This window comes from Zosterops lateralis, assembly GCF_965231275.1.
Source record: "Zosterops lateralis genome assembly, chromosome: 8".
Classification (NCBI taxonomy): domain Eukaryota; kingdom Metazoa; phylum Chordata; class Aves; order Passeriformes; family Zosteropidae; genus Zosterops; species Zosterops lateralis.
Window position 1 is genome coordinate 1280522 of NC_139768.1, and position 17636 is coordinate 1298157.

Sequence of the window (17636 nt, forward strand, 5' to 3'; positions counted from 1 at the left end):
AAACTCAAGCCAATACCTCCTGTTTACCTGAAACTCAAACTCAATTCTCTTTGAATAGAAAGAGAATTTTAATATTTGACACAGCGTGGAGGGGTTAAAGGCTGAGTATCTGAAAAAAGGATCACTGGAGAGGCAGGACAATCAGTTCTCTCAAATGAAACAACCAAGGGGTCAGTGGTGGCGCAGACATACCTGGCAGTATCAAATGAAAGGATGACCTTTTGGGCAAGTCCTTGGTTTGACATTTAGAACTTCAATCCCTGTTTGAGGTGAGCTCAGTAAATTGCCTGCTCTCTCTGTAACCCCAGCTGGTAAAAAAGGGACTAATGACCCTCTACCTCCCCATTTAACGCTAACAATAATCATCAGGTACCTGTCTCCATAGAAAGAGCTCAACCTTGGAAAGTGATCTTTGAATAAAAGCTGTGAAAACATAACTTGAACAAACCCCTGAGCAAGCAGCGAACAGAAACAATGGTGAAAACAGCAAATCTCTGTGTGAAAACCTGATTGTATTTCCTTCTCTGCAAATTTCAGCATGGAGAATTACCAAGTAAAAAGGTATTACTAAAAATAAAAAACTATCAGAAATTATCCTTAGGACACAAAGTCCTTCCCTACTGTCAGAGCCACTTTTATTCCCTTGTTGCAAAGGGAATTCTCCAAGACCTGAAAAACTCCCTTTTTTTTTTGCACGTAGTGGAACAACCAGCAACAAAAACGTGCAATTTCTGCTGCCTACGTGTCCAATGCCTTCTCCAGCCTCTGGAACCTTTGATGAGATCTTCCACACAGCTGCCCTCAGAAGATCTCACCTTTAAAGCGGTTTTTTCTTACCTTGTTTCTCTTCCCTGAGACCAGGAGGTGTTTTAGTCCTTGTTCTCACTCTTCCCAAGTCCCTACACCCATCACCCCATTCCTCCTCTCCCTCCCACCTGCAGACCCTTTAACAGAGCTCACTTGGCTCAAACTGTTCCTAAAAAATCACTTTTTCTGCCACATTCTGCAATTGTTCCTGTCTCCTACTGGACCTGCCAGATGCCTTTAATAGAGTTAATCACATTTCTTCTTGACCTCTCTCCTGGTTTTCCTCTTGTGACGCTCCAGCATTGTCCCTCCAGGGAATTCCCTTCCTGTGAAATTCTCCAAGTTCCCACACCCATTCCCTCTGTAATCTTCTTTCTTTACATTAATTCCATTCAGCAAACCAAACTAGAAAAAAAAAAATAAAATAAAATCCCCTGCCATTCATATGCTGATGTGTCTTGATCTACTTCTCTGTGAGACATTTTTCATATTCTGGTCAGTCTAAACTGACTGCAGTCAGCATATCCCTACGAGCTTCATGTGGATAAGGAGATTTCTCAACACTCTCCCTTCAAAAAGCAAAGAAAATCTTTTTTTTCAGTCAAAATGGACAGCCAGAACATCAGACCTGCCAATTTGGACTACAACACAAGTGTCATCTTTGACTCTCACTTCTTATCCAGGATAAGCCCAAAATCTCAGAGATCCTTCAGACACAATCTCTCTAATAAACAGGTTTTTTAACCCATCTGTAATGCAGAAATTCCTCTCCCAGCTCTGATGATATTACATATTGATTACTCCCAAGTTCATCTTTCTGACCTTAAGAATCACAAGCTCCTCTCATATCTCAGTGAAACTTCTGCTGAAAGGAGGATCTCTAACCCTTTTCTTTGATCATTTCACCCAACTCTTCATATTCCTTCAAAAATTCTCTTGTTACCTGTCACATCAAAGATATGCTAAGGATTTTCACTTCCAATCTTATCCCAATCCTCCAGGTTATCTCTAATTCATCACCAACATTCTGCCCTTAGTGCCAACCTCCTTCACCTACCCCTGTTTATAAAAACATTTCCACAAGTATTTTAAAAAATCCTTAGTTTGGTTTAGTTCAAAATTTTATTTTTATTTTCAAAATGCTGATTTCTAAGATGATGAAGTGAGGACACTGTTTGTGTCACGTAATATTCATTATCAACCTCTTTTACTCCAAAGATGTCTTGGTCATTTCTTGCACACTGCAAATTTTTAGGGACACACATTCATACAGCACCCAGTAAAAATCCCAATTCATAATGAGCCCCTCAAGTGCAACAAGCATAAAAACATCAGGAAAAATCATTATTAACACAGGGCTACACCCCCTTTTCCGAAAGAGCTCTCAAACCCTTGCCAGTTTTGCAGTATTTTCCAAACTGAGGTACCAAGGTAAATGAAAAACTCACCTATATCTCACCTGAGCTCTTCTCTCACACAGTGCACTGAATTCTGTGCTGCCAGCAATTAGTAAAGGCTGCAACAGGGTTGTTTTTTTTTAAATTAGTTTGAAACTAAAAATAAGTTTCAGGTGAACATAATTTTATTTCACCTGCTGAAAGTTGCTAAAAAACCTCCTGGGAAAAGATGCCAAGCAGGTGCAAATTATTATCAGCAATTATTACTCATCCCTTCCAAGGGTAATGGGCTTTTTCTGTGACCTCTAGGACAACAAAAAAAAAATGTATCTGTGATTTTCTCAAGCCAGCACACCAGGCTAGAGGTGCATTTTAGGGGAGAAATGATTGTGCATCAGTCCCTGTGCTTAGAAAATATGGAAGAAAGTCAACCTGCACCTAATGGTTCAAAAATTCAATATTAAATACTTAAGAGTATTTATATATATCTAATATGTCTAATCCTCAAAGCCCAGCTTCCCCAGAACAATCAGCAGAACACTTCACTAGATTTATATGAAAAAGTAAAACTGGAGGATGGTAAATAATTTTTTTATGTCCATTATTTTTTTAGATTTTTGTAAGGCAAACATATTTTCTCATGTACCTGTGCTCTGCCAGTGCCTTACAGCAGGCAAACACTTGTATGGTGATCAAATGCAGCTGCAGGAGCCTATTTTAAAATTAATCAGCCATAAATTAATTAGTAATGTCTCCTTTCTGGTAAATTATACCTAAATTGCAGAAAATTATCCTTGCTGAGAATGATAAAGTCATCTACAGCTTTCAAGTATTTTAAAGAAACATTTTTGCATATATTTATGTATTATATATAATATATAAATAATTATATATATAAAATACATATATGTATTATATGTATACATTATATATATGTCTTTTATATATGTATGTATGCATGTATGTATATATGATATATATATACACTAAATATATAAAATATATTATATATATTATATTATATTATATTATATATATTATATATTATATATTATATATTATATATTATAACATATATAATTATTATATTTATATTATATATTATAATATAAAATATATATTATGTAATATATTATTACATATACTTATAATTATAATATATAATATATATTTGTTATATCTATTTATAATATATATTTATTATATATATATATAATGATATTATTATATATATATATGATATATAATGGTCATTATAATGACCACAGATATGTCAGAGTATTCAGCTCCACTTTGCACTATGCTAAAAATAAAAATGCATAAGAATATTATCTTTAAATTGCACAAGGTGTTGTTATCACCCAAACAACCTGAAGTTAAATAATTTGGAAATCAGATCCATGAAGGAGTAGGTGGAGGGGGGTTAGTTTTTGACAGCCTTGGGGTTTTTTGTGCCCACTAGATTTGTCCTCTCAGCTCTTGCAGAAGCCAGAACTAAAGAAAGTGGCTTTTCTGTGTCCCAATACAACATTTGTGTCTTTCCAAATCATAAACACATCCTGCTCCTTCAAAAAAGCCCCAAAAATGAATGCAGCCTCTCCTAACAGACAGAATCTTCCCTATCCTGAGGTTAAATCTCTTTAGAGTTCCAGATCAGCAAGTGAAAAAAAACCAAAAAATGTTGAAAAAGAAGGTTTGTTAAAAAAAAAATAAATTACTGAAGCTCACAACAGACATGAATGCTGATTCATGATACCTTAACAATTTTTTTCAGCTGGATGTTTGGCACAGTTTCCTTTAGCCTTGACATCCTGACGTGCGGACAGCAGCAAAATTTCAAAACGACTTATGTTTTAGCAACTGAACACCTGCACTGAAACAAGGACCCAAAAAACACAGGGAGGATGAAGCATTTGGGGCAGGAGAAGGAATGCCTGGTTCCTGTACAGACAGATTTATTGACATTTAAAAATACATGATCCTTGATGTGTCATCAGATTCACAACATGAGCTGAGAAATCAGATCCCTTCAGATCAGACATTGATGACACTGAGAGATTTGGTAAAAAACTGCCACTAAAGCAGTATTTAGACTCAAAAGGGCTTTGTGTACCTCTGGCAAATTTATCCAATTGCTGTAGTTTTGTTGTTTTTTTTTTTTTCCTCAATTGACCCATAATAAAACTCCTATCAGTTATTGTTAAATAAACAAAACTGGATTCAAGCCTCCTATCTCTCATGATTTCAATATTCAGGTTCAAAATCTCATGCAACATTCTAGTGGAGTAAAAAAACAAAAAACAAAAAATTAAAATTATTGTGACTTCTACCTGCAGCAGTAAAAGGAATGTCATTTAAATGAAGCTAAATAAGCAATTCATAAAGTCATTTGTTCAATATTTTTCCCCCCTCTTTACAGTGTCTATGAATCCATGGAATTGAGTGTTCCAAACACATATGACTGGGATCCCTGTGAGAATAACCCCATCCCCTGGATTAGTCACAAAATGTAGGAGGGTTTGTGTTTTTTTGGCCCAGTGGAAAGAAACTTGCTTCAAAGCCAATTTATCCCAGAATGGGAGGGCTTTGTTTTCACTCAGGTTTTAGCAATTCAATGAGCTTTGCTTGGGCTTTAATTATAATTAATATTCTCTTTAAGCACCAAGAGTCTTAGCATATTGAAAATGTCAACAATAGCAGACAAGATTTTAGCTCTAAGGAAGAAATAGAATACCAGAGGAGGATTTAGAAGAAATAAGGCGGGCATAATTTAACTTGAACTATTGAAAGAAGAAATGTATTATTTCTGCAGTTGTGTTACCAGCACTCACAAATCACCAGCAGCTCTTTAAACACAGAAATTGCCTTCTAAAAACAGAAGAGGCAGAATATTTTTTTTTCCCCAAGATTATGCAACAATATTTCGAGATGTTTGTACACTGCATATAAAACAGAGAGATGGATTAAAATGTTGAAGGTTTGCAACATAAATTAAAAAAAAAAAAAAAAGAGAGAGAAAGAGATGAAGAGTTAAGTGCCAGAAAATTAATATTGAACTTTTTTCCTGTTAAATTCTGAGAAGTGAATATCCCTGGAAAACCATTCCATACAATTTGCTTGTGGGTGCAAATTGTTCAAGATGCCATAAATAATTCCCTCAGCTCCAGTGAAGTGATAGCACATCACCAAGTGCAGAAAGAAAAAGAGAAGGCCAAGTTCCAACTCAAAGTGCTCTGGGAAGAAGCAGCTCAGCACCTTCAGTGACCAGCACTGAAGGAAGGCCACAAATCACTGTGAAATAATCCCAAAAGCAGGATATCTATATTTATTTTAAAGAATCAGCCAGGACACTTTGCAGGAAGTAGGGTGAAAAAGGAACAGAGGAGCCTTTTCTTTGCAATGAGGACACTGAGGTGATTATATAAACAGGGCAGAGATAAATTACACCTGTTTAACACAGTCTTCTGCTGGAAATTTTTAGCTTCAGCTCAGAATTGGAATTGCTGTGATTCACAGCACTGATACAGCAGTTTTGGTATTAATTTTTAAAAGAATTAATCTTGTTCTCTTTTATTATAGCTTTCTTTTTTAAAACTTGCTTGCTGTCCCAGGCTGCTGTGCTGCAGGGATATGCATTTAACCTTCCTGCAGCCAGGCAGCCTCACAAGGATCTACAGCACTTTCAGACATCCACCTCAACAGAAACATTTTTCACTCCAGTGAAGCTGCCAAAAAATACAAGTAATGCTGAGTTAAAGGTTTTGTAAAGCTGATAATGCCTTCTTTTTTATAGACAATAACTACATGCAACTGGGTTACAGCCTCCATTTCGCTGGCGCTCAAAAGGAAAAGTTGTATATAAACCTTGCAAAGAAGGAAGAGTAAAGTCTGTGAAGCAACTGATATCACGTATATTTATAAAGACAAATCCTATTAAAACACATAAACCATGTGTTCTATGAAGAATTGAGAAAGCAAAGCCTCCCCAGAGGTCAGGAAGTGCAAATCTGCCACAGGAAACTGGAGAAGACCTTTCCCTCCTCTTCAGATGGGTTGGATATAAAAAGTACGAAGTCTAAACTTATTCACACAAGCAATGTTTCCTGGCAGGTCTTCAGAAGGGCTCCTGGGTCAGCTGGAACATCCTGCACAGCCCAATTGAGGACAAACTGCTGGCCTGATTCACCAGAGTGTTTTATCCAGTGAACTCTGGAGTGCCCTGCAGAACGGTCCCTCCCTGAACTCCCATTGCCCCACTGACCTCCCTGTTAAAAACATTCTTCTCTTTAGCTTTGGGTCATTGCTTCCTGTTGGACAACCAGGATCACCTTAAATAATTCCTCCTCCTCCTCCACTCCTGTTTGCTCTCAAGCACCTGGCAGCTCTATTCCCTCAAAACGTGTTCCTGAGATCGTGCTCTCCCATCCTTTCAGTATTTTTGCCACCTCTCTGAACTTCTTTCCATTTATTCATTTCACTGTACAGCCCTTCATGAGAAAAGTAGTCCATAAAAACAATACTTCTGTTTGCAATTGAAGAAAAAAACATATCCACTGCTGAGTGGAAGGGGGAAGTGAATCCTCACTGTCTCAAGGAAACCAACAGAAAAGGTAAAAGTGCTAAATCTTCCATTTCTGAATTATTAGTTTTTCTTATCACCTTGCAAGAGGATCACGTACTTTTCAAAAAAATTTATTTTTTTTTTCCTGGCACCTCTTAAAATGGAGACAAATAAATCTGGGATTTTAGCAGATGGAGAAAGGAACATTTAAGGAGGGACACTCTTCAGATTAGGTTTGTTTCAGTCCCTAAATGCCCTTTTAATGCATAATCTAAGATAGTTAACATTTTATAAATGCATTTACCATCCCTGTTGTGAATAAAGGCTGATTCCAGGATTACAGCAATACCATTGAAAAGATTTTTTTTTTCTTCTCTGTTCTTACAGTCAAAGCAGTTTCATAGCAAAACACTAAATCTTGAAGATTCACAAAAGGTCCATCATTTCTCCTGCAGTAACTTTGACACAGGACAGAACCAGGCACTGAGATGTTAACAGAGTTAAATGAAAACCAAGCCTAAATAAAAATTAGAAAAATGTAATTCCTCCACGATTCAAAAGTTTTTTACACATGAGATGGCAGAGCCCCTTAACTTTGTACATCCCAAATCAGATCAGATCTCCCTGGCCTCCATAAGAGATAAGACAAAACCCAAATCTGTATTTCTAGGAAGAAAAATGTATCACTTGCGGTACCAAACCAGGCAAAATAGATCTTGTAGCTGATATTTATGATTTGTGCTAAGAAAAATCTGTTAAATCTGTTTATTTCAGGTTTCATAATCACAATGCTGTTCTTATTGTTTTTGTATTTTACCAGAGGGTTGGTGCTCAGCACCTGGTTTTCATGAGGACGTGCTATTGGCCAATACATTTCAATAAAAATCCTGTTGAAATTTGTCAGACAGTTTTTCCCTACTACAAAATACCAACTCAGAAAAAATGAAAATCTTAATAAGAAACCTCATTTTCACAAGAAATTTTCCATTTCCACAAACAAAGTTTTAAAACCTCTTTATGCTTCTGGTTTTTTTTTTTCCCTTCCTAACTGGAGTTAAAGAAAAAAAAAAAGGAAATAAATAAGGGCAAAATCTAAAAATAATATCTTAAAATTTTCTTCTAGCATTGCTACTTAGATTTTTTTTTTCAGAGGGCTTTTTTCTCCAAAAAAACCTAAAAAAGCCCTCAATAATTTCCAAGGTGCAGAGTGAGATTGATAACAGTAAAGATCTATATGGTACCTCCAGTATAAAACACCAACTGTGGAATTGAATAAACCCATGGAAAGCACTCACTGCCACATGTTGTGGATTATATATTTCAGTAAAATACATAAAAATGCATTTTTCATTTAAAGCTGCAGGTTTTTATTCTAAACTCCTTGAAAATGTGCTGTAGATAATTAGTTGCACTTATTGACTGAGGTATTGAAGAGCTGCAGTCATTTTAACTCTCCACAAAATATAAGTTCAGCCTCTGCCTGGGAAAGATTCTCCCCTCTGCACCTCACACCTCAAAAGCCTTTGGAGAATTCCTTTTCTAAGATTTAAATTTTCTCTTGTAAAGCTTTTTTTTCTGAATCAATCAAGATTCAATAGAGGAAGATTGGCAAATAAATTACTTTTCATTTCTGCCCACTCCTAAAACTCCTGCAGGGAGCTGGTAATACATCAGGATCATTAGTCTTAATGCCTGTAATACACAGGGATTTAAGGTGAAGTGAGGAGTAAAGGGTTTAATGCAGTTTAATATTGGTCCCTACACTGGGGACACCTCAGGGTCCACCCAACAACCCCAGAGTTGTGTGAAGGGGGACACAATTTCAACCCAACTGGGGTTTGAATAGAATATTTCCTTTTAATCAGGTTTGGATACTTTGTTAGGACTCCCTGGAAAGCCAAGCAATGTGCATTTCTCAATTGACCCATAAAGCCTCATAAAACTCCTATCAGTTATTGTTAGATAAACAGAACTAGATTCAAGCCTCCTGTCTCTCATGATTTCAATATTCAGGTTCAAAATCTCGCGCAACATTCTAGTGCAGTAAAAAAAAAAATAAATTAAAATTCTTGTGGTTTCTACCTGCAGCTATATATATATCTGGGATTTTAGCAGATGGAGAAAGGAACATTTTTGTCAACTGTTTAAGGAGGGAGACTATTTAGATTAGGTTTGCTTCAATCCCTAAATGCCCTTTTAATGCATAATCTAAGATAGTTAACATTTTATAAATGCATTGTAAAAGGAATGTCATTTAAATGAAGCTAAAGAGGCAATTCATAAAGTTATTTGTTCAACATTTTTGAAAACAACAGTTTGAAAACAACTGAGCTGTTGAGAGCTGCACACACTTTGAGGTCACCAAACTCCCTTCATTCTTCTACTGGAAACACCTGAAGAGAATTTATCCCTCCCTGTGCTTAGTCTTTTCCAATCTACCTATTTGCCTCATTTATTTAGGATAAAATTTACCTTGTAATTTAAAAAAATCACTGATGAGCACAAATGTGGATAATTTACTGAGGGTGTTATGGTAAAAAAAAAATCCTAATGAGCTAATTTGAGTTGATTTTTTTTTTAATTTAACAGGCTTTGATCCAGCAAAACTGATAATGGAAACAGGTCTCATCCACATTTTAAATTCCTCGGTTCAGTCATATCCCTGGTTAGTTAAAAAAATAAATTCAAACCCCTATTTTATTGCCAAAATCTTAACTAATGAATATACAAACTTAAACTGAGGCTCAGATTCCATTCTCAACTCTGACACATAAAGCGCTGTAAAATAATTCATTACTTAATATTAAGAAAGCTGGATAAAACTAATTAATGCCAAAACTTAGCCCACAGCACATTAATTAAAAGTTTGCCCAACAGCCACCTCCCTGTCCTAATTAGCATCACTGATTTCAAGAAACCACTGAGAAGACAAACATATAATTCCAACTTCATATTTCATAAAAATCTCTTTGATTCAACTTTTAAAGATCAATAATGGGCCCCTTTAATACAAATTTGGAGATTTCCACAGCAAAGACAGCTCTCTCAGGCACGTCATGTTTCATTTCTAATGGATTATTGCAGATTTTCTGCTCACTTGGTAACAGTGGTTGAAATCCAGGACACAGAATTATTGATATAGAAGAGAACCAGACAAAAATAATTACCCCCCATAGAGCTGTATATTATATTATATTATATTATATTATATTATATTATATTATATTATATTATATTATATTATATTACACTATACTATAATATACTCTATTATATTATATTATATTACATTATACTATACTATATTACACTATATTATACTATATTATACTATACTATATTACACTATATTATACTATATTATACTGTATTGTATTATATTAATTATATTGTATTACACTATATTACACTGTACTATATTATAGTATAATATACTATATTACATTTTACTATTATATTATTTAATATTACATTTTACTACTATACTATTTAATATTACATATTACTGTTATACTATACTATATTACATTTTATTACATTATATTACACTATACTATATTATATGATACCATATTATATTACATTATATTACACTATATTACACTATACTATACTATATTATAACATACTATATTATATTAAATTACATTACACTATATTATATTATATTATTACATTACATTACATTATACTCCACTATATTATATTACATTAAATTACACTATATTTTATATACTATAGTATATTACATTATATTACATTATATTACATTATACTATATTATATTGTATTGTATTATATTATACTATACTGTATTATATTATGTTATGTTATATTATATTATATTACACTGTATTATATTATATTAATATCCAGCCAGTGATGCCCCATTTGCATTAACCACAAATCAAGCATTCCACGGAGCCTGTGATATTCCAATTCCCCAGCACTGGAATCTGACAATCTCATTTAACATTAAACAACCAACACTGCCAAGAAGGGCAAAACAGGGTCACAATAAATGCTTCTGAATTCTTGAAAAAAAAAAAAAACAAAAAGCTGCGGACTGACCTCACTGATGAAAGTCTGGGCTCCCCGTGGGCTCAGGAGCAGGATTGCCCTTCTCAACGTGTCCCGGTAGCGGTTCAGCTCCTCCGTTTTCATGGTGGTGAAAAGGTTGGAAAACACCCTGCTGATGTTCCTGTCCACTTTCTGTAAGGACACGTCCAGTCCCAGCCTGGAGGCCTGATCCAGGAATCCCTGCAGCCCACGGATGTCTGCAACACAGGAGGGGAAATAAAATAATAATAATAATAATAATAATAATAATAATAATAATAATAATAATAATAATAGTAATAATAATAATAATAATAGGAGAAGAAGAGAAGAGAAGAGAAGAGAAGAGAAGAGAAGAGAAGAGAAGAGAAGAGAAGAGAAGAGAAGAGAAGAGAAGAGAAGAGAAGAGAAGAGAAGAGAAGAGAAGAGAAGAGAAGAGAAGAGAAGAGAAGAGGAGCCACTGCATCAACCTCACCTAGTCAGCCAAGCAGCAATAATTAAGTGGAAAAGAATTGGTTTTTTTTTTTTTTACTTTTTTCCCTGCAGTGCTCTCTGAAGAAGAGTATTCCACACAGCCATTTTTCACAGAGTGTGCCAACAGGGAAACTCCATCGGGGACCTTTCCCTGAGAATGACCCTTAGGAAGAGTCTGTTTGTACTTTTGGGTGGCTCTGCAAACCTCCCCAGAGGCTCAAGGCTCTGGGGGTTTAACAGTGCAAAAACAACAAAGTCCCACCCCAACAGTGTCACTGTTCAAATAAAAAAATCCAGGAGCAGATAAGTTTGCAAGGGATAAATCACTCACACCTGAACTTTTCACTTTCTATAAACTTACAGTTGCTTTTCCTAAGAAAAAAATACAATATCCAGAACATACACAGTCTTTCTTCTGATTTATCCTTTTTTCCCTGTCCTGGAAATAACCTGCCTAACCAGAGGTTTATCATTTATGCATAAACTCATAAAAGAATACACAAAGCCCCAGTGTAATTACAATACATTTTAGTTTAAAAAAACCAAAACAAAACAAAACAAAAAAAGGCAAAATAACAGAAATCACGCAAACAGAGCCATTCAAAACACGTTCCTTTGAGCTCTGTGCCTCAACCTCAGGATGATTTGAAAAAATATATCCTTAAACTGCTAAATACTGCAGGTGTGCTGAAATAATGACAGTGACAAACAACCACCATTTACAGGTTAAAGCATTTCACTAAAGTTGCCAAAGTAAGTTTGGAATTTATGAATTTAAATTAATCAGACAGCATTCATTACTATACCTATTCAGACCTTATGGATATGTGTGACCAAAAAAAAAAAAAAAAACCACGAATATTTTTCTTTCAATGATGTTTAGTCCTTCAAAATTACTGCAGTTAGGAGATTCCCTTCCTCATGGTTCAGTAATGACTTGTGTTTTTGTGCAAGCCTCCAAAGGAAAGCTGTTTACAGAAGATTAACTGTGCTGAGATTGCTCTGGGGGGTTTTTGCCTCCCATTTTCAGCTGACCTGATGAACTACCAGTTAGAAATATTCTTGTAGACAAGTACAAAATACTGGATGCACTTGGTGAGACTGTCTGGACTCAGAGGGATGTTTTATATTGCCTTACAAAACCTTTCCCCCAAGGAAAACAGAATATTTTCCCGTTTGAGAAATGGAAAGGATGCTGAGTTTTTCCAGCTTGGTGAGAAAGCAAAATCTGAGATGGATGAGATTGTCCAAGCTCGAGTGAGCGAGCACAATCTGGGAGTTTTTCACAGATAGAAGTGAATGTGAATTTATTCAGCGTTGGCAATTAGAAAGAACTGTGTGATGATGATACCTTCCTGAATGCTGACACGCCTGCTCCTGTACTTGACACTGGGAAAAACTGGGAAAAAGGAGGACGGGATTTAAAGGTGGAAGTGGGAACTGCAGAGAATTGCTGGAAGAGGTGACTAAAGGCTTGAGGTGCCTCCATAATGGAATCTTTCTTCACAAATAATTATTCACAACAATTACCAAGAGGGCAATCATTTCTTAAAATGTATCAGTGCACAAACACACAAACATGCCCATATGCAGCAGCATCTGTTTATAAGACATAATAAATTAGGCTCAGTCTTATTTTATCTGACATCACACGAGGGAGTGCCCTCATTTTTTTTTCCCTCCATTTAAAAGATCACAGGTCCATGAAACATTAAAAAAATGTAAGCTTTGCTCCACAGCAGCTGAAACAAAAAATACTCACAGTTAAACTTACAAATTTCTTTCCACTTCTCATAATCTAGGACTGCTAATCCTTCATTCTCTTCAACATTAAAAGGAGTTTGATACAGTTCACATAGAATTTGATTAAAATAAAGGGTTATATAAACAGTTTTGTCTGTTAAAATACAATTGTTTCATGTCTTTGGTAGTCTTAACAGTGATTTATTTATTAAAAAGTTTGGATTCTAACATTAGAGAGTTATCCTGGACCATCACTGATGAAATAATTCCTTGTGCCCATTCATTTCACACTTTGTAGGCAAAGTACAGCAATTCAAATTCTCACTTCTGTCTGGAACAAAGAGTTTGATGTAGGGAGAGAACCTACAGCCACCTGTGCCCTCAGTCTTAAAATTACTTGCTTTTCTCAGGTTGGAGCCTGAGAAAACTCACACCAACATATTTTAATTTTCTAAATGACCCTCTGATTTGTGCATGCTCAGAATGAGGCAATATTTGAATATTTTCTCTTAGAGAAGATCAGTTTCTTGAAGAGGATGAAACAGTTCAAAAGGAAAATTGTTCTAGAGAAAACACACCTCTCATAAACGGGATCCATAACACCACACAATAATTGGGTACATTTACAATAGTCTAGTCAATGACAATCATGGAATCAGCAGCTTGGAAGTGGAATTAGAAAGAAGACAAAAAAAAAGGCAAATTTCTTATGAATTATGAAAATTCTTTGTGCCTCTTCTGTTACATCTGTTCAAAATCTGTGTCTGAGAACCTTCTCTCTAATGCTGACAGATAAACCACACCTGCAGGTCTGACAACAGAATTCCGGGACAATTTTAGGGAAAACCATTACAAGGAGGGAAGGAAAGCTTTGGCACACTGCTAAGATGTGAATTCTGTCACTGTGACTACAAAACTAATGCTTGCCATAAATAAATAAAGGGTGTTATTGAACTATAAGGAATAATGGAATATATAATTTCCTGCTGGAGGTTAGCTTGGGTACTGTGCTGGCTGATTGGAACACAAACATAAAAAAAATAGTACTAAATGTGGCATTATCTTATTGTCACCTACAAAACACTTCATTTTTATTACATTATTTATAATCCTTTTTCATACCAAAAAAAAAAAAAAAAAAAATTCCTAGAGTTTCCAGTAACATTCATCTTTTATGAATTTACAGGCTCTGATTCACGGCCTTGACAAAAGAGCTTGAAGCTATTATTTCTGTGTGAAACAGCTGCGTGGCTGGGCACAGCTGGCCTTTTAGGATGGCTCATTGCAGAAAGGAATTTCCAGGAGGTAAAGAGCACTGGATCGTCCTTTCAACACCAATTCCTAACCCCACTTGACAGAAAATAAGAGGCAGCACATGGCCAGGAAGCATTTTTGCTTTGGGTGGAAAACAGCTGGAAGCAAAGTGAAGCACCAAGTTTGGAGCTCAAGAAGCACCAGGATGTAATTTCACAGCCTGTCATTCCCATCCGAGCAGAGCCTGGGAGGACCGAGTGTCGTCACCCAGTTCTGTTGTCAAATAACCTACGCAAATCCTTTCGCTGGCACATTTGTAAAAGGGAAAAATAAATAAGTGTGAAAAACAATGAGATCAGGCAGGAGATGGTGGGGTTTTTGGAGTTTTCTTATTTGCGGGTTGCAGGCTCTACACTTCACACTTTTTCTTGTTGTTTTTTTTTTTCCCCTCCCCAGTGTCAGTTTTTATTTGATGATATTTAAAGTAGTGAGGAGAGTGTCAAGTAGGCTTGGAGAGTTTCATTATTTTAGCATTTATACACTTATAAAAATATGTTTACTTTTTTCAAGAATTGAGGAAGGGTATTCATTGTTCTTTATACTTAAACTCCAAGAGAAGAAAAAAATAACATTGTTTCTTCTCATTCAAAGATAAGCTTTATTGTCATTTTGATTCTCTTCAAATTGGACAATTATTTCATTTCTTGGCACAGAATAAAACACACATTTCCAGGATTCACTGATTTGAAAGATAATACAAAAGCACTCTGAAACAGGTTTCTTAAACCACTTCAGTTTCATGGGTTTTATTCTTTTTTTTTATTTTACATTGGCTGTTCTTCCTAATCCTCACAACTGCAAATTGTTTGCATTAGAAATAAGGGATAATGTGCCTGGTGTTAGAGACACATATCCTGATGATTAGACTCCTGCTGCATTGTCAGCTTTCTGAATAAATTATTCTGAATTCCAGATTTGTGTCCTTGCTGCTACTAACCTACTTGAAGGACTTGAATATATTCTAGAATTTCAGAAAACTGGAAGTGGACAAACTTCAGAAGTGGCTCTTATTCTTCAGTCAATAAATAACAAAATTTAATTTCTCCAAACACTAGATAGAAGACTATTGTAAATATTCCCAAAAGGGAATTATTTTGTCCAAATAATCTAGAAGAATCAGACTTTGAGCAAGCACTGAAACTTCCAATCTAAAATACTCACAGAACGATTTTAACTGCTCAAATAGAGTGATGAGACCAGGATGTATAACAACATATCCTGTTACAACAGAAATGACTGCATTAATATTAGAACATCAATACTTATTGCAGCCAAGTACAAATGTGAAATGATATTAAGACAATCTATTTTCTACTTTTTCTTTTTTTCCTCTGCTCTTACAATGTCTCCCCCCAAGCTCGTATTTCTCACTTCACCTACATCATTTCCTCAGGTGTCTTTGCCTGCACATTCCCACCATCAGTGCTAAGATATTTATTTTTTTTTTTCCTACAAGCATTAAAACTCACAGTTTCAAAGTGTGTCCAATCTAGTTACCTCATTCCTAATTAAGTTTTAGTTCAAGAAACTTTCTACTAAAAAAAAAATTAAAAAAAATCCTTGGCTTCTTTGCATGTTTTAGATATGCCAGAGTTCACAGTAACACCTCTGCAATTATATCCCAATTTCATTGCCTATTTTTTTTTAATAAAGAAATGAAATCAGGAACTAAGTAGTCGTTATTACAGCAAGGAGATATAATATCAAGTACAAGAATTCCACTAATTAAATTGGATACTTCTTATTCTTCAGCTTAGCTAAAGAACAGCTGGACCAAATGAGACCAGACAGGAAATTCTGAGCTTCGTGACCCGTCACTGACACACAGGGAATAAACCAGGAGGAATTGTGGATCCTTCCCTTGAATATTCTCCCAAAAATTCAGTTTACTGCAAGGAATTCCTCAGACAAGTGGAATTTCTCTGGATTTCTATGCACTAATGGTCCACATCACCCTCCATAGCTTTTTTCCTCCACAGAACAAATGTAAAATTTGAGCAAATGTAAAATTTAAATTTAATGTAAAATGCAAAATGTAAAATTTAAGCAAATGTAAAATTTGAGCATCCAAATCAGTTTTCAACCAGCATAAAAACTTGGGAATTTTCAGAATCCCATTAGATCTCCCATTTCTCAATTTTGCCTTTCCCTCTTGGACACTCCTACTGACAGGGAACAAACACAAAGCAGCGTGCCTGAATAAACACACCTAGAAGCTGCACAATCCTTTCTCAAAGACACAAGAAAAAAAGCAAGAAGTGAGACATTTCAGGAATAAAAAAAATAAAAATAAAGCAGGCTATCAGAAACTTAAACTTTGACAAATGCATGGAATATTAATTCACCATTTAAATCAAGATCCCAGACTGACATTTGACCACTTCTCCATAGAAACAAAAAGTCCCACCACGGGTGTTTCCATCCAAACATCATCAGGATCAACCAAATGCCAACTTCCACTCTGAACTCCTTGTAATATCAAAGCTCGAAGTTTCTATAACGGCTGCAGAAATTTTCCATACTGCCCACATCCATATTCTTTTCCCAAAGATAAAAACGACTTTGAATAGAGGCAAATCAAAGGTTATTTTCACTCCCAAACAGCTGGAAAAGGGACAGAATGCACCATAAAAATCCAGATGTGCTGCATGCACAAACAGATGCGTCCAGACTCGTCATAAAAGGTTAAAAAATATTGAAGTGACTCTGAACAACTGATGTTTCACACCTGGAGCAGCTGATCCAAGCTGAAGGTGGCTGGAGCTTCCCAGGAGGCCCAGAAGGACAAAAACCTTTTAAAGGCTACAACAACCCTTTCACATTTAGCATGAAAGGTCAGCCACAGGTCTCTCCTGCTGGATTTTAACACTCAGCATTCAAAAGCACAAGGGAAAGCACCTCAGGAAATTCGTTACTGCTGGAAACAATGCACACATATGCTACAGCTGATGTAAAAAGGGAATTCACTGAAGAACCAGCGTTCCTGTTCAAATCATCCATTTGATTCTTCCAAGTGCAATAATTGCCAACTGTCTGCTCAATGGTGAACCACTGAAATGAGCTGTAATAGCTTCTCACCTCACTGCTGCTGTTTATACAGTGAAATACCTTTCAAGGCACTACACAGTGCAACAGCTGTATCTTCCTGTGAGACCAAAAATATCTGTATTGGCAAAAAAAAATCCCTTTTCTGATGTATAGACTCAGTTGAAATGAAATATTTTTCACATAAACTAATTTTAATCATTGCATTAAACTGCTGAGTTTACTATTTGCTATGA

The 17636-nt window shown here is 35.5% G+C and overlaps 1 protein-coding gene across 1 annotated transcript in view; it reads right to left on the minus strand.

Moving 5' to 3' along the window:
* Positions 1-17636, minus strand: part of GRID1 (glutamate ionotropic receptor delta type subunit 1) — a 470054-nt gene that overhangs the window by 190872 nt on the left and 261546 nt on the right. The window contains exon 4 of the mRNA XM_083867019.1: positions 10837-11042. Coding sequence (XP_083723145.1) covers positions 10837-11042 — 206 coding nt within the window. The remainder of the gene's footprint in view (positions 1-10836; positions 11043-17636) is intronic.